The sequence below is a fragment of the Rattus norvegicus genome, chromosome 1 (genome assembly GCF_036323735.1).
Source record: "Rattus norvegicus strain BN/NHsdMcwi chromosome 1, GRCr8, whole genome shotgun sequence".
Classification (NCBI taxonomy): Eukaryota; Metazoa; Chordata; class Mammalia; order Rodentia; family Muridae; genus Rattus; species Rattus norvegicus.
This window is the reverse complement of record NC_086019.1, coordinates 212,209,923-212,226,561: the sequence shown is the minus strand read 5'-3', so window position 1 is coordinate 212,226,561 and position 16,639 is coordinate 212,209,923. Positions and strand designations below refer to the sequence as shown.

At 52.9% G+C, this 16,639-nt stretch overlaps 2 protein-coding genes across 20 annotated transcripts; one reads left to right on the top strand and one right to left on the bottom strand.

The window, feature by feature from the left end:
- The first annotated feature begins 1,347 nt into the window (after positions 1–1,347).
- On the top strand, positions 1,348–6,769 carry Mus81 (MUS81 structure-specific endonuclease subunit). Of its 11 annotated transcripts, none has more exons than XM_008760106.4 (16): positions 1,348–1,760; positions 1,856–1,985; positions 2,613–2,695; positions 3,051–3,152; positions 3,286–3,354; positions 3,489–3,574; positions 3,990–4,127; positions 4,222–4,353; positions 4,451–4,572; positions 4,655–4,752; positions 5,248–5,364; positions 5,452–5,547; positions 5,713–5,841; positions 5,918–6,021; positions 6,431–6,514; positions 6,593–6,769. In XM_008760106.4, the coding sequence occupies exons 1-16, from the start codon at positions 1,626–1,628 to the stop codon at positions 6,657–6,659; spliced, it is 1,692 nt and encodes a 563-aa protein (XP_008758328.1). In that variant the 5' UTR covers positions 1,348–1,625; the 3' UTR covers positions 6,660–6,769.
- A 1,053-nt stretch (positions 6,770–7,822) lies between these two features.
- On the bottom strand, positions 7,823–15,505 carry Efemp2 (EGF containing fibulin extracellular matrix protein 2). 9 transcript variants are annotated; one of them, NM_001277341.1, is made up of 11 exons: positions 14,744–14,840; positions 14,337–14,454; positions 14,058–14,106; positions 13,212–13,418; positions 11,866–11,988; positions 11,509–11,625; positions 11,278–11,397; positions 9,484–9,603; positions 9,273–9,399; positions 8,890–9,085; positions 7,823–8,121 (listed from the first exon to the last, which is right to left on the bottom strand). In NM_001277341.1, exons 2-11 carry the CDS (start codon positions 14,445–14,447, stop codon positions 7,960–7,962), a joined length of 1,332 nt encoding a protein of 443 aa, NP_001264270.1. In that variant the 5' UTR covers positions 14,448–14,454; positions 14,744–14,840; the 3' UTR covers positions 7,823–7,959. The 9 variants fall into 9 exon arrangements, with proteins under 9 accessions (NP_001264270.1, NP_001005907.1, NP_001264275.1 ...); XM_006230742.4 differs by lacking the exon at positions 14,744–14,840 and adding an exon at positions 15,110–15,505 and having other exon boundaries at positions 7,824–8,121; XM_006230743.3 differs by lacking the exon at positions 14,744–14,840 and adding an exon at positions 15,051–15,180 and having other exon boundaries at positions 7,824–8,121.
- Between the last annotated feature and the right edge of the window lie 1,134 nt (positions 15,506–16,639).

The following is a 16,639-nucleotide window of genomic DNA, read 5'->3' as shown; positions in this document are numbered from 1 at the left end:
GGAAAGGGTGAAGAATTGTGCATTAAAGACTTTATATTTCATTTACTAGGATACAAGAAAAGGAATACTTCAACTTAGTTCCCGAGTTGATAGATTTATGATTATTTTAACACAAAGACTCTCTATGAAAGCAAGAGTTTAAAATAAACTGGGGTGGGAAATCCAGCAAGATTTCTCTGACCTCAAACAATGACCATGGAGTCACACTCTGCAGAAAAAGAGGGCAAGGTCACAAACAAGTCAGAGGCAGACGAAATAGGGGCCTTGACTTCCCCAAGCGGAATAAAGGGTGTAAATGAGGAGCTACCCCAGGAGCAAGGCAACACGCAGAGGATGCCGGGGGTTGTAGTCAGGGGCTTTCTGCTGCACGAAGGGTCTAAGCTGCAGGAGCTCCAAGTGGAGGCCAAAGCTTGACCCCCTCCTATCCCAAGTGCCGAGGCTAAAGAGAAGACGAGCTCCGCCTTAAACGAGACTCGCAGTTTCCCAGAGCAACGGGGGGAGGGGCTACGCAGTTACCCTGGAGACGCGCTTCTTCCGCCCCCGGCCGCGGGATGCCCTAGATGTCCTTATTAGGGCATGAGCCTCCAGAGGGCGTGCCCAGCCCAAGCGCCAGCTGCAGGCTCCTTATAAGGCTGCTTGAGGGAGGAGGCGGGTGCGGAAAGCTAGATTGAGACGAGGGTCTGCGAATTGGGCGCCCAGCGACTTCCGGCATGACAGCTGAAGACCGTGCGTTGTTCCAAACCCTAAAGGGACCACTGTGCTCTATTGAGCCTTGTGTCCCTCAGTCTGAGTCATCCTTCCCTCAGCAAGGTTCCCATCTTTATCCTCCCTGAGGCTCCTTCACCTTTAATGAGCCACAAAAGCAAAGTGTCTACCAGCTTTCCCGGAATCCAGCCTTGAGCCCATGTTCGAACTCCCCACCTGCCAGGACACACCTTTTATTTCTCCTTGCCCTTGCGATACACATCCTCGTCATTCACCTAGCCTGAGACTTCTGTGCCCATCCCCGACTTCGCACATTTCGAGATCTTACTGCCACTCCTGCCTTACCTTTATTTCATCCCTTGCACCCCATCATAGATGTCTCTCTCACAAATGTTCTTGGGCTTGTGTCCGTCCTTCTCCCCCCACTTTTCTCAAGCCTTTTTCTAGCCTCTTCTACGATAGTGAGCCTGAAATAGCCTTGAGACCTTGAAGCAAGCAGGCAAGTTCAGGTTTCTGAGCGTACCCCCACCCCCACCCCCACCCCACTCCCCGCCGCCAGCCAGCCCTCCCAGTCACAAGGGGCGCTGTCCGCTCTTTTAACAGTCAGCCTAAAAAACGACTCTGCTCTCGAATTTTTGGGTGAGAGGAAAGGGTGGGTCAAAGCTCGGTGGCCTGGGTGGGGCCTGTCCAAAAGGCTGGTGCTGGCGGCGAATGGGGGCGGTCCTAAGAGCAAGGAGATGCATGCCGAACTTACAAGCCTCTTGCTGCATAGTACATGGGGAAGGGAGGGCAATCCTTGATCTAGTGCCCTACTAGGCTGGAGAGGTCCTACCCTCAAACAAGTGTCCTTATACCAATTGAACCGTCGAGATCCCAGTCTCAGGGTTTTTTGAGACTCCGAAAGAACCAGTGTAGATCTTATGGCGGAGCCGGTCCGCTTGGGCCGGAAGCGTCCGCTGCCTGTTTGCCCCAACCCGCTCTTCGTTCGTTGGCTAACCGAGTGGCGGGACGAGGCAGCCAGCAGAGGGCGCCACACGCGCTTTGTGTTTCAAAAGGTGAGTCCCAGCTGTTTTCTAGTGACAGGCTCTGGCAGAGCCAGGTGATCATGAATCCTAGTTTGATGAGTTCCCTTCTCCCTTGTGCTCGCCAGGCACTGCGCTCCCTCCAGCGGTACCCGCTACCATTGCGCAACGGGAAAGAAGCCAAGATACTCCAGCACTTCGGAGACAGGCTCTGTCGCATGCTGGACGAAAGGCTGAAGGAGCACCTAGCATCAGGCGGTGAGCACCTCTGGGAGTTGGTGATCTAAACTTCTTAGGTGCTGGCTGTGTCCACTTTAACTTCAAATATCCCCCTCACAATGTGGTTGCTGTTCCACCCAGGGCTAGTGATTGATGCTCTGTAAACCTCCTAGTTCTCACGAACAAAGCTAGCTCACTGAGACAGGGTGGGTGGGTGGAGTTGTGAAACAAGACCATGAAGGTAGAAGAGTCAGAAGCATTCTCAATTTCATAGTGACTTCAAAGCTAGCCTGGGCTATCTGAGGCTATCTCCAAAAAATGACATGGGTTGGGCATAGTGATTCATGCTTTTAATCTCAACACTCAAAGGAAGCAGAGGCAGGAAAATCTTGGCGAGTTAGAGGCCAGCCAGGGCTTCACTCAGTGAGACCCTGTCTCCAAACCAAAACCCCAGTTGCGGGGGATCCAGCCCCCACTTCTGGCCTCTTCTAGTATTGCATGCAAGTGATACACAGACATACACAGGTGAAACACTCACATACATACAATAAAACACAAAAAAGTTTTAAAATACGACACTCAAATTCACAAAGTGAGCAGACTACATCTAGGCTCCTCCTGGGAGCCGAATGGTGTGCAGGACTGACTTTCTTCTGATCTCTACAGGTGACCATGCCCCCAGCTCACCATCTGGAAAGAAGAGAGCCAGCAAAGGGCCACCTGCCCAGGTCCAGGGCTCTTCCATGCCAGTGAGGATTGGGAAAGGAAGAAAGCTAAAGGGAGGTGGGAATGGGGGCAGGGGCGTTGAGAGTAAGACTTCTTGGTTTGACTGAGATTGGCGCAGGCCAGTCTTCTACCCTCTGTGAGAGGCTCGATCTTAATTCCTAAGTAGGATTATTGACACTACTGTATACAGAGTTCCAAAGGGAGCTGCTAAAAGATCTAGCCCAGAAAGCTGTGGGACATCTACCATGTTATTCTTCCATAGTTGTAGCTGGGGACTGGGCCTGGCACATACCTCCAACTTTTGCTGCTGCTCTCCCACCATCACATTCCAGATTTGCAAGCGTTTATAGCTTCATCTCCCTCCCCTGTGACTCTCAGGTTCCCACCCAGCCTCAAGCAGGAAGCACCAATGCTGGCTATTGGCCAGCTCAGAACTCAGGTGCTCGAGAGATCCTGCTGCAGCTCTACAGGGAGCACCTGGTAAGCCAGTCAGGCTCATGGGTGGGATGCAGCAGGATGGTCACAGAAGTGCCTGGGTAGTGTGTACTGGCCACTCCATGTCAGGGTGAGGAGCCCTGGACCTGAACCTACCTCATCTCTACCACTGTTTCAGAATTCTGATGGCCACAGCTTTCTAACCAAAGAGGAGCTGCTGCAGAAATGTGCCCAGAAGACCCCCAGGGTGAGCATCCGCCGAGAGTGGGCGGGTAGAGCCCACTGCAGTTTTCCCTTCATGGCAGACACCCTTGGGGTAAACCTGATCCAAATGTGGCGTATGGTCAGGGGCCTCTCTGAGGGTCTCCTTCCCTTTCACAGGTAGTGCCTGAAAGTTCAAGACCCTGGCCTGCCCTCCGAGGGCTCCTCCACAGGAACCTAGTCCTCAGAACTCATCGGCCAGCCAGGTTGGGCAAGGAACGGGGAGCACATGAGGCAGGGATGGGACACATGCAGGAGTTAGGGCATTCTTAGCCTCTCTAATGACCCAACAAGTCTTAGACCTGGTGCTGCTGAGGCTGGGGAAGGCCAGCCTACCTGCTAAAAAGCCTGATACTGGAAGACCTGGGGAGTATGAGCCTCTGAGGGGAGGGAGGACAGTATGATGAGTGAAGACAGGGGAAGGAGTTGGGAGACACGCATTGCAAAGCTGAGACACCATTAAGGGAGGTCCTGAAGAAGCTGACCTGAGGGACAAGGAGACAGAGGAGATGGGGAGCCATTGAACTTATACCAAAGAGGGTAAGGCTCACCTAGTTGAGGGAAGGAGAGCATGTCAGGGATAAAGAAGATTAAAAACTTCATGTGTCCCTCACCTCCTAGGTATGCACTGACACCAGAGGGCCTGGAGCTGGCCCAGAAGCTGGCTGAGGCAGAAGGCCTGAGCACTCTGAACACTGCCTTTCAGCCAGAGGAGCATCATGAAGAGTCACCAGTTCCAGAAGCCATCTTGTCAGAACCGTAAGAGAGAAATGGGGCAACCATACCTTTATCTCAGAGACTTATAACTGAGCCCAATGCCCCATGAGTCATGGGAACTACTCTGGCACTGAAGGTTCTGGCCTTATGCACAGCCTCCACTCCATTGTAGTGGCACTACTGAGGTGGGCGTCCAACAGAGACCACTGGAGCTAAGGCCTAGCGAGTACAGAGTGCTGTTGTGTGTGGACATTGGCGAAACCAGAGGGTAAGGGAGTAGGGGAAACCTTGAGAATGACTTGAGAATGCTGGAATGTGGTTAAGTGCTGGTTCACCCTGACTTTGGCCTTCTTTCTTGAAATCAGGGCAGGACACAGGCCAGAAATGCTCCGAGAGTTACAAAGACTGCGTGTGCCCCATACAGTTCGCAAACTGCATGTTGGGGACTTTGTGTGGGTGGCACAGGAGACCAGGCCCAGAGACCCAGGTAAAGGGCCATGGACAGGCATGGGAGGCTACCCAGGATAGATAGAGCGAAGACAGTAAACCTCTTCTTGGTTTCTTGGCAGAAAGACCTGGGGAGTTAGTCCTGGACCACATTGTGGAACGCAAGCGGCTAGATGACCTGTGCAGCAGCATCATTGACGGCCGCTTTCGAGAGCAGAAGGTGCCTTAGTCAGCCTGCCTCACTCCTTGCTTACCTCAACCTAGAAAAGCTCCTGGGTGGCCCCGAAGCAGAGCCTCCAGCCACACCCACTTTGAGCCCTTTTCAAGTCATACAGGGGCACAGCTGGAAAATAAGGCTCTCTCTGCTGGCTGGAGAAACTTAAAGAGCCCTCGAGTACCTAGCCCTAGAGCTCTCAGATAAACAAGAGGAAAACCTCTAGGATTGGAAATGCAGGGTCTATACCCACGTCCCAGCAGCAGGGCTGACCCTAGAGGCCACAGAGCCCAATAGGCCAAGGGAGGCTTGGAGAAAGCATAATGTCCAGAGGTTCGGGGCTTTCCGAGGAGTCCTAGCGAGAGCCTAGTGTGGTGTTGCTTTCAAGATACAATAGGAGCCAGTGAAGATGAGACTGTAGGGACAAGGTCTCTTAACTGATGACTGCCCTAGACGTGGGCATTTGGGCCTGACCCACGCTACTTCTGCCTGCTTTCCTAGTTCCGCCTGAAGCGCTGTGGCCTGGGGCACCGGATATACTTGGTAGAGGAACATGGGTCTGTCCAAAACCTTAGCCTTCCTGAGAGTACATTGCTGCAGGCTGTCACAAACACCCAGGTGAGCTGGGAGGGCAGGACCAGGCTGGCAGACTTTATAGCCCATGGCTCAGGCCAGGAGCTACCTTCCTTATGTCCTCTTCTCCAGGTCATTGATGGCTTTTTTGTGAAGCGTACCATGGATATTAAGGAGTCAGCTGGCTACCTGGCGCTTTTGACAAAGGGCCTGGAAAGACTGTACCAGGTGAGCAGGTGCCTCTACCCAGTACTGGACCCTTGCCTGGTGTTTACTGCCCAAGCAAGGAAGGGTGGGATCCCAGTTCTTCAGGCTTCCCACTGGGGCCTGGGAAAGGATTAGCTGGGGTTAGTCTTTAGCGCCTACCCTGGCCTCAGTCCCCTCTTCCATCAGGGCCACACCCTACACAGCCGCCCTTGGGGAACCCCAGGGGATGCTGAATCAGAAGCAAAGCCTTCCACAAACCCTCTCTGCTCACTCCTCACCTTCAGTGACTTCAATGCAGAAGCTGTCAAGAACAAGGTACCACCCCTGCCTCGCCTCTGCTCAGGTGACCTAGGCCGAGGTCACCCCTAACACAGTCCTACCCCAACCCCAGGCCCAGTCTGTGCGAGAGGTATTTGCCCGGCAGCTGATGCAGGTGCGTGGACTGAGTGGGGAGAAGGCAGCAGCCCTGGTGGATCGATACAGCACCCCTGCCAGGTACACCCCAGAGAGCTGCTGAGGGTTCCTCTGCCCTTCCTTCCTGCATGGAGTTCAACATAAACAGTGCTCCCGGAGAGTGAGCTTGGCTCTACACGGGAACCTTGGCAGGCTCTGTCCCAGTGTTTCCCAGGGAGGGCAGGCAGGATGGAACAGGAGCTCTAACCTCAGAAACAGGAAATGTGTAGCATTTAAGATTCTTCCACTCTGGGGCTGGGGATTTAGCTCAGTGGTAGAGCGCTTGCCTAGCAAACGCAAGGCCCTGGGTTCGGTCCCCAGCTCCGAAAAAAAGAAAAAAGAAAAAAAAAAAAAAAAAACTCCTCCACTCTGGGCTCAACCCCTCCTGCCTTAGCTCTCATGTCTCGCAATGCTTGCCCAGATAATCAGCCTCTATGTGCCTCACCCCCAGTCTCCTGGCTGCCTATGATGCCTGTGCCACCACCAAGGAGCAGGAGATGCTGCTGAGCACCGTCAAGTGTGGGCGTCTGCAGAGGTATGGGCACTTACAATCTGGAGAGAAGACTGGGTTGCCTGAGGCACCAGGCTGACCTTCTCCTGACTTTTCTTGCAGAAATCTGGGACCTGCTCTGAGCAGGACCCTGTACCAGCTGTATTGCAGCCACAGCCCTTTGACCTGAGCTATACCTGGAAATGCTCCCCAGCACCCATCTTCATCTCTACCAAGGCTAGCCTTTTAACAGGTCCTCTGGGCTTTAATAAAAATCCAAATGTGTGTGGTGTTAAGGAAGCAATGCCAAGGTCCTTATGAAATGTGCAGGAACTGGAAGACTGCGGGAGATCCAATTGTGTGGTAGGTAGTGCCAGCGGTGGAACCCACAGCCTCACACGTGCCAGGCAATTCCTCTTCCACATAGCAACGACCTGCAGCCTTGTACAGTGTCTCCTTACCCACTCCTAAAACCAGCTTGGTCTAGAACTTGCTATATAACCCAGGCTGGCCTAGAACTCCCAATTTCCCTGGCCTACCTGCCAGATCCTAGAATTAAAGGTGTGGCCATTATACCATGGTTCTTTTCAAGGCCAGCTCCTAGGCTAAACATGGCTGTGCACAGCTATAATAAGAACTTAACTTACACCAAGCCAGAGACCCTAAGGAAGGATGGATGGATGGATGGATGGATGGATGGATGGATGGACGGACGGACGGACGGACGGACGGTAGATAAACACTCCTTAAGAGTTAGGAATGGGGCTGGAGAGATGGCTCAGCGGTTAAGAGCACCCGACTGCTCTTCCAGAGGTCATGAGTTCAATTCCCAGCAACCACATGGTGGCTCACAACCATCTGTAAAGAGAACTGATGCCCCCTTCTGGTGTATCTGGAGACAGCTACAGTGTACTTATATATAATAAATAAAATAAATCTTAAAAAAAAAAAAAAAAGAGTTAGGAATGCCCTGGTCAGGGAGATGGAGTCAATAGGGTACTGTATTTTTGAGTGTAATTAGACGGCCCTGGTCAAATAGTTTGAGAACAGTGTTCTCCATCCATTTGCCTCATCTTAGTGATTGGACAATAGGGCTTGTCCAATTGCACAGCTTGGGTAGGGCTAAGACAGTCACCCCAAACTCCTAGCACTGACCTGAACATGGTTTCTGGGTCCAGTATCAGCCAAGCTCTTGAATAGGGCCTGAAGTATACACTCTGGAGAACGCCCAGCTCAGGCTGATTCTGGCATCTCCTCAGCCTGAATGTAGAGAGGATTCCTGTGTGGAATTTGCCTGCCTCTCACAAGCCAGCCCCTTCCCAGGCTGAGGTTATTCACCCACCTCAGCCAGGACTCCTTCTTTCTCCCTTTATTGTCCTTCACATCATAGTCCCTTTAAACAGAACAGTCATCCTTCAGCCCCCAGGGCTTCTTAAGCTATGGGAGGGGGGAAGGGGCCCCCCAACATGACCCTTCCCTGAGGGTCTTCTTCAGAAGGTATAGGCTCCCACAAAGACGGTGAGTCTCAGTACAGAGCTGGCCCGGTAACTCATAAGGGAGTTCATGGTGACCATCTCGAGGTCCAGGACGTACTCCCGGGGTCCTGTCACCGGTCTGGCAAGGACCAGCATGGCGCTGACATTGTTGATTTGCTGCAGGGCACAGTGGATGGCAGAACATAGAGATGGTGTTAGCCTATGAGCCAGGACCCTACTCCAGGATCACCCCTCCCTCCTGTCCTGAGGTCAGGAAAGTCTGATAAGACCACTGCAGATCCTTCCCCAGCTCTGACGTCAGTATGAGTCCCTGCCACTGGCTCTCCTCATCAGCTCCATCCTGACCCTATCCACCCTGCGTTTCCCTCCATCATGACTACCTGATGGCTCGAGTTTCAGGGATGATGGGCCTTTGGTGACCAAGAGTGTCCCATTTCCCCTCCAAAGTATTCAGTTCTGTCATCACTCTAGTGCTGGGGAAGAACTGAGGGCCTACTGAGTGGAGCTGCCATGGAGCTGTGATGTCAGCCCCAAAGAGGTTTTGAAGCCAAACACCTCAGTGCTGAAGGCAGCATAAGGACCCACGTCCAAGATGCCCCACACCTCCGCCAGCCTCCCTAACTTCCCCTTGCCAGCACACTGGAGTCCCTGACCCCAGCCCTGCAGGAACTGTTCTTGTTTAATGGATAAGGAAATCAAAGCCAGGCAGGAGAGAGCAGTACTGGGACTCACCCCCTAACCAACTACTCCTTAGAACTGCCTGTAGCATGTTCACTAGGAATATGGACCATCTCTGACTTCTGCCGTGACCCCTGCTTCCTAGGACAGGGCTCTGAGAGAGGAGGCAGGGCAGCTCCCACTTAAGTGATTTGAGGCATTCTATTTTAGATAAGTCAGTTGGGTCTGAATAGAGAAGCACCTTACCCTAATGTAGAAGTCCCCCTGTGTGTTCCCAGCACGGATCTGAAAGGCATTGTAGGCGCCAGGGTAGACAGAGGTTGCCTGGATCTGAAACACGTCGGCAGGCACACTTCGCTCTGAGGTGATGCTCATGTAGCGGTGCACGATGGATGACGGTTGCTCTCGACAAAGGGGGTTGGAGGCAGGACAGAGGCAGCGGCTAGAGACCCCAACACGAAACAGCAGTGAGGGCTAGGCCCATTCCCCAATACCTACTTCCTAAAGAGGAAAACCCGACTCATTCCCATGAGATGTCATGGGTACTCACCAGCCTGACTAAACCAGTTAGCCCCACAGACCTCTGGAAATTGTAGTTACCACAGCAAACTGCCACCAGGTTGACTCACTTGTCCGACACTTGGACATAGGGCTCCACACAACGGTTGGTGTCCACACAGCGGTAACCCCCATGGAAGTTGACGCAGGTTTGGGCCTCCGAACACTGGTGTGCACCTGTTTCGCACTCGTCAATGTCTGTGCCAAGGGAGGTGGAATTGGACTCTAGGACTGACAGTAAGCTGCCAGCCTCTCAACTCCTGCCCACCCAAGCACCTGTACCTTGGCAGAGCCTTGTGGCCAGCAGTTGGTAGCCTTGTGGGCAGTGACAGGAGAAGCGACCTGGCTCATTGACACAGCGGTACTGGCAGAGGTAACTGGAGTAGCTGCACTCATCGATATCTGAGGGAGGGTGGGGATGAGGACCCTGGGCCGAGGGTAGTCCTCACAACCAAGTCCCACAGACCTTTACCGAGAGAGCCCAGCCCCCCCATAAGGCTGGATGTGGGAAGAGAGAGGGAGTGAAGTAAACCCATAATGCTCAAAAGGGGGACTGAAGGTTTCAGAGGAAGGTTAGAGGGCTGGGGATATAGCTCGGTGGTAGAGTACTTGCCTAACACGCTTGAAGCTCTAGGTTCCATCCCAGCAAGGAAAGGGAGAGGAAAAAGAAAAGACAAAGAATAGAAAGGTTTGAAGCTTGGCATGGTGCTATAGTCTACAATCCCAGCATTTGCGAGGTAGAGGCAGGAGGATTATACCAAGTTCAAGGTCAGCCTGATCCACATGGGGAGCCCCACCAGGATTATATTAAGATCAAAACCAGCCAGGACTACATAACAAGATGGATCGTGCCTTGAAAAGCAAACAATGGGGTGTCTGATCACAACATCTGGGAGGCAGAGGCGGAAGCAAGCAGGTCAGTGTGAGGCAGCCTGGTCTACATAAGAGACTCCAGGCCAGCCAGGGCTACACAATGAGACCCTGTCTCAAAACAACAGCAGACCTTCAAGCATATAGAGCACCTCTCTCCCAGGACTTTAAGAATACGGAACAAAGCACTAGCCTAACATGGTGGCCTGTGCCTCTGATTCTAGCACGACTCAGCAGATCTCTGTAGGCTAGCCTGATCTATACAGAGAGCTTTACAACAGCCACGGTAATATAGGCTCTGTCTTAAAAAGCAACACCAGTCTAGAGGCTTGGGGGTACCACATTGAGCCACGTTGGTCCACGTTGAGCCAGTTAAATGAGTAGGTTAGACTAGAGGTGTCCTGAGGGGCTAACCTGCTCTATTCTTTTCTGTAAGTCTTGCGATTTGCAGTCAGAATGCCCAGATTGGCTGAGCGTGTGACCCACATGCAGCATCCTATCTGTCTGCTCTTGCTCCTTTCACACCGCTAAACACCAATGATGCTGTGCCTCACAGAGCACACAACAATGAGGGTGTGCCGGGTGACATGCTGAGATGCCTGGGGTAAGCCCAAGCCCCGCCTCATCCTTCCCATCTGAACTTGGACAGGTCACTTCATCTCTGTAAGGGGAAAGATGAAAGTCACCACTGTCTCTCAACGTTCTGCTTACTTTCTACAGTTCCACCAACACACCTTTAATGTTCTGTTTACAAAAGTAAATCATCACTGACCAGATAAAACGAGACTGAAAATTTAAGTTATAAACGCATGGCACCTACTTTTTCTGCCTGAGACTTGATGAAGCCTGTCAGTCACTGTCCCTAACTCTCCAAATAGCCCATCTGCCTTAGAAATGTGCCCAGGAAGAAGAGACTTTCCTAGTGCAGGATTCCAATGCAAGTCAACTCAACTTTCAGGAAGACGGGCACCTCCATCCCTCTCTGTCTCTCCAGCAAGCTTCAGAAGCACCTATCGTACCAACCCCCCAAGCTGGGAGTGCCAAACAACCAGCTCAAGATGGAGTTCATGAAGGCCTGCGGGTGCAGAGAGCGAGACATCGAAGCCTCAAACAAATGACTGTGTGACTGGAGTTGGTCCAATACGTTGCAAGTGCGGGGGGGGGGGGGTACCAATGCAGTATCCAGTAGCACAAGTGGACTCTCACCACTGCAGGAGAAGCCATCCCGGTGTAGCTCATAGCCCTGGTTACAGCGACACAGGAAGGTCCCATAGGAGTTGAAGCAGCGCTGCTCACACGGGGCTCCCATGTCACACTCGTTCACATCTGAGGGTGCAAGGACAAACACCCACTCGACTTGGGCTCAGGAAGGAGATCCTGCCCCTACCTCACCCATCTCTACCCAGGATCCCAGAACCTGGTCTGGCACAGCCTCACCCACACAAGAGCGGTTGTTAGGTCCCAACTGGAAGCCGGGCTCACACTGGCATCGGAAAGAGCCTGGCAGGTTCACGCATCGGTGCTGGCAGTAGCGGTAGCGACACTCATCTATGTCTGAGATGGGAGGCAGGAGACGGAAAGTAGAACACAAGCTAGGTGGGGCCTGAGCCAGCTCACCTCAGCACCCACGTTCACCCCTGCCTTTGTCGGGGAGCTGAGTTGAGTCGCCCACATGTCTAGTGGGTCTGGTGACAGGAGTGCACCAGCAGCAGAGGGCTGGGGTGACGTAAGGTATTAGATCAAGAAGCAGACCAAGGTCACAGAGCAGGAACTTAGGAAAGCCACCGAACTCACCTACACATTCGGGCCCAATTTTTCGGTAACCATCGGGGCAGGTGCACTGATAGGAGCCAGGAAGGTTATGGCAGTCCTGGCTAGGGCGACAGTCATGTATAGCCTGGGTACACTCATCCACATCTGTGGGAGACACCATTCAGCCTTTGCCTGGAGTCCCCCATATGCTAAGGACCGTGTGAGGAGGGGGCCCATGCACATGGGTAGTTGGCATCAAATCATGAACATTTAATTGAGATCATCCCAATAGTCCAAAAAAGAGTCCACCAAGGAATTACCAGGAAAAGTACCCATTAGGAGAACATACTAAAATAGGGTCTTGTGGGAACTGGTGGCACACACCTTCAATTCCACCACTGCGGGGGAAGAGAGGCAAGAGGACCTCTGTGAGTGCCAAGCTAGTTGTAGCTAGGGCTACAGAGTGAGACACTGTCTTAAAAATAAATACATAAGTAAACAGACAAATAAAGCCCTGTCCATTTATACCCCGCAGCTGACTGCAGGGCCAGGATCTCTCCTCCTCCCAGACCTGACTCCAGATCAAAAAGCTGGCAGAGGCTGGGAGCAGAGCTCTCACATGTCTGTCCAGGAACTGAGGCTGCTAGGGACATCCTGGGCCTGCAGACCATGCACTGAGCCTGCAGTAGATGAAAACTTGGATATTTCTCTGAGCAGCCAGACGGAAGGAGCATGAGGTCTGGGGTATTAAATAGGGAAAATTACTTTATTATTTTGTTAATTAATTGTTTTGAGGTAAGATCTCGGGCAGCCTCAGGTGGTCCTCAAAAGTTCTTACGCAGCTGAGGATAACCTGTACTTTCGGATCTTTTTGCTCTCTCCCCACTGGTGGGTTACAGGTGTGCGCTACCACACTTGTTTTTTGTGTTTTTTTTGTGGTGCCAGGAATCAAATCCAGAAACGATCTCAAAACCCAAAGTACATAGCTGGATGGTGGGGTACAGAGGCAGGTGGATCTCTGAGTCTGAGTTCTAGGATGGCCAAGGCTACACAGAGAAACCCTCTCTCAAAAATCAAAAACAAAGAAACAAACTAAGGAGGACTAAAATAACTCTACTGGAGGATTAAAAGAAACAAGAATGATATATGCCGAGATGGCACCATGATAAAACACATTACTTTGAACAGTAAATACAAAGTTAGTGTTTTTTTCTATTCTTTTTTTTTTTTTTTTTTTTTTTTGGAAGCTGGGGATCGAACCCAGGGCCTTGAGCTTGCTAGGCAAGCGCTCTACACTGAGCCAAATCCCCAACCCCCAAAGTTAGTTTTTTTTAAAAAAAGTTTATAAAAGGCCTGGAAGCCTAGGTGCCAGCATGGCCCCCACTTACCCACACAGCTCTCCTGTTCATCAGGTTCATAGCCCGGAGGGCAAGGATTTGGGTGTTGAGCAGAGGCTGCTGGTGGTGGAGGTCCTTCACTGTGGAGATCACTGATGACGGCAGCAGAGCGAGGCAGACACAAATAGCCCCCGTAGTGGTTGATGCATTTCATTTCACCCTTGCAAGCCTCGGGGATGGTCAGGCACTCATTGACATCTGCAGAGAGGGGCCTGCTGGGCACAGCCAGTCACCTGGGCTGGCCCTGGAGGTAGTGGGAGGCAGAAGCCCAACTTGGCCTTCTCTAAACTGAGCAACACAGCAAGGCTTTCTCTCTGCTCAGCAAAGGCTGCCGACCCAGAACCCCTCCCAGGCATTTGCAGGACTGGGTGTGTGGCCCCCTATTTCACACTGTTACCCCCATTCTCCTGCCTCCATGTGAGTTTCCGTTTCTCTTCAAATCCCTGCCTCTACCTTTGCCCAAGAGTAATTTGCAGGCCTCCTGACCCACAGAGCTTGTACTGCCCTCCCAGGGTGCACTGGGATAGAGCTGGGCTGGGAGAGTGCAGTGCAGTTCAGGGAAGGTGTACGTATTTCCTTCTTTCTGGGCAATAGCCAGGTGCTCTCTTGCCTCCTGCAGGACAGAGGCAGAGTTTGTTCACCCTCTTGAAGGGGTAGGGCTCCTAATTGAGTGGCACAAGAGAAGCATGGCTGCCTACCAGATGGCTGGCTACCAGGGTGGACAGTGGGAAGGCCATCAAGTTCCTGCTGCAGCTCTGGGAGATAAGGTGTCCCTGGGAAACAGAAGTAATCCCCTTCCCAGTTCCTGAAGATGGCTAGTACCCCAGACATACTCACCCCGGCAATGCTGGCTGTCTGCATCCCACTCATAGCCATCTGTGCATTCCTGGAAGGGAACCCGATGTGGCCAGTGACCACCCTGGCTGTCTCCTCCAACTAGCCAGGCCAAGACCAGGGCTTGAGCTCAGTCATGCTCAGGTCAGCTCCACACAATGGCCTCCAGCTTTCCACCAACCAAGCAGGGGAGAATCATTCCCAGAAGCAGCCTCCCCAGGATCCTGCCTCACTCGCTGTCCTTCCCATCCCATCCCAAGCTGGTGACCCCAAGGTCCCCACCGTGTAGCTGTCCGGCTCTTCGGAATCCTGTGGGGACGCTGCTCCCAAGAGCAACAGCAGAAACGCCCAGAGCAGTAAAGACCCGGGGAGGCAGGAGGCAAATGGGAGCATCCTGGGGCTGAGAGGGGGTGGGCAGAAGTCAGGGGTTTCTGCCACGACACCCCCCATTCCCTCCATCTGGAAGGGGAGGCTGGGTCCCAGCTATCTCGTCCCAGGACTGTTCTGGGAGCACCGAAACCTTCCAGGGCTGGGGACCGAGTCCCTTCGCAGGCCTGGGGCTCAGGGCCGCAATCTTGGACCGCCCCGCCCCCGCCCCACGAGTCATGAAGCGCAGGCCTCTCCGCTCCGCGCAGCATATACTCGGCCGCAACACGGCCCGCGCCCTCCCTCCGCTGGAGGCCACTCACGCGTTGACTCCAGCAGTGCCTGCGGGCGGACGGACGGACCGCGCAGCTCACTGGACGCGCGGCCCCAGGAAGCGCCCCCCGCCCGCCCGCCGCGGCCCACCCCGGCGCCTCCGCCCGCCCTTCGGCGGATTCCTGAGCCCGCGCCAGGGGGAGGGACCCCGACCCCCCGGCTTCTCCGCCCCGGCCGGCCACAGGCCCCCACCCGGTCCCCCGCGGCGCTGCCTGGAGTCGCCTGTGGACGCCTAGTCAGTTTCCCAATGTTTGGGTCCTTAGACCATTGACCTTGATGCTTGGCACCCAAACTCACCTGGGGACCCCAGGCCCTCACTCAAAATGATTATTCTGTCCACCTAAACCCTATCTAACCTGTGCCTCCGGAATCCCTCTGTGCACTCGCACCTCCGTGTAACCGGATTCTGCGCTTCCCAGAACCTAACAAACATTTATTTAATCCTCAGATCTCCAAATGCTACCACTTTCAGGATTTTATCCAGTGTTACACTCTTAGATGGTCCTAAAACTTCATCCAAGGTTTCCTGATCCTCGTCCAGGCATACAATTAATTGTCCAATTCCCTCTGTATCCACCTCCACCACCCCCAGGTGGTCTCTTTACTCAGGGCACTGCTTCCCCAAGCCCTGCCTGCGCAACGCTACAATAGTATGGGGGCGAGGGCAGCAGTAGTCTTGGCCCGAAATGAATGGAAGCCCCTGAGAAGGCGGGCAAGCTTGAACTTGGTCGCGGAGGACACTAGGGCCCAGTGCCAGCCCTTTCCCGACCCTCTTCCCATCCAAGTCCCCCACCCAGTTTCCGCCTCCGCCCCCAGCGGAGATCATGCCTTGGAGGCGGAGTCTGGGTGCCTCTGGCGCCCAGGAAGGGGTAAATGGGCGGGACTTCGCGTTGCCCACGTCTCAGGGCGGGTCTAGACGGGAAAGGGTTGCGTGTCCAGGGCTCCCGTGCTTGGCCCAGACCGCTAGCGGCAATAACCCGGCCTTCCTTCCTTCCTTTCCCTTTCCCAACCTCTTTCCATCTTTTTTTGTTTGTTTTTGTTTTGTCTTTTTGCGACAGAGTCTCAAACTGTAGCTCTGACTGTTCTGAAACTCACTAAGTAGATGAGGCTTCGAACTCACAAAGATCTGCCTGTCTCTGCCTCCTAGGTTCTGGGATGAAAGGCGTGCACTACCATGTTCCGCTCTGCTGTGACGGAAATAAAAATTCTGCTTCATTTCATTTAATTGTCTGAGTGGTAATGTGTGTGGTATGTGCGTGTGTGCCTATGTACTAATGGAGACTATCGCTCTCCACCCTAAGACAGTGTTTGTCAAAAAAAAAAAAAAAAAAAAAAAAAAAAAGACAGGGTTTGTCACTGAGTCTGGAACTTACTATTTTAGATAGATTGGTTGGCTGGCTAGTGTGCTCTCAGTCCCCACCTCCCTGACCCTCTAGGGGTTACAGACATGCATCACCACTACAGCTGGTCTTTATGGTAGAGCTGGGGATCAGAACCCAGACCCTCATGCTGTGTAGCAAGCATTTTACCCAGTAAGCCATCTCCTCAACTTCCATTATCTTGATTAGAAAATTTGTATTGGGGTTGGGGATTTAGCTCAGTGGTAGAGCGCTTTAGCAAGCGCAAAGCCCTGGGTTCAGTCCTCAGCTCTGGAAAAAAAAATTTTTTTTATTAACTTTTAAAGATGCATATGTGTGTGCATCTGTGTAGAGGTATGTACACCCGAGTGCAGGTGTGCACAGAGTGTGGATCTGGAGTTACAGGAAGTTGTTAGCTGCCTGACGTGGGAACCAATCTCAGGTCGTCTGGAAGAGGAATACTAGAGTCATTTCTACAACACTGACTTTTTTTTTTTTAAACAATAAAGGGTTAGGGGTGTAGCTCAG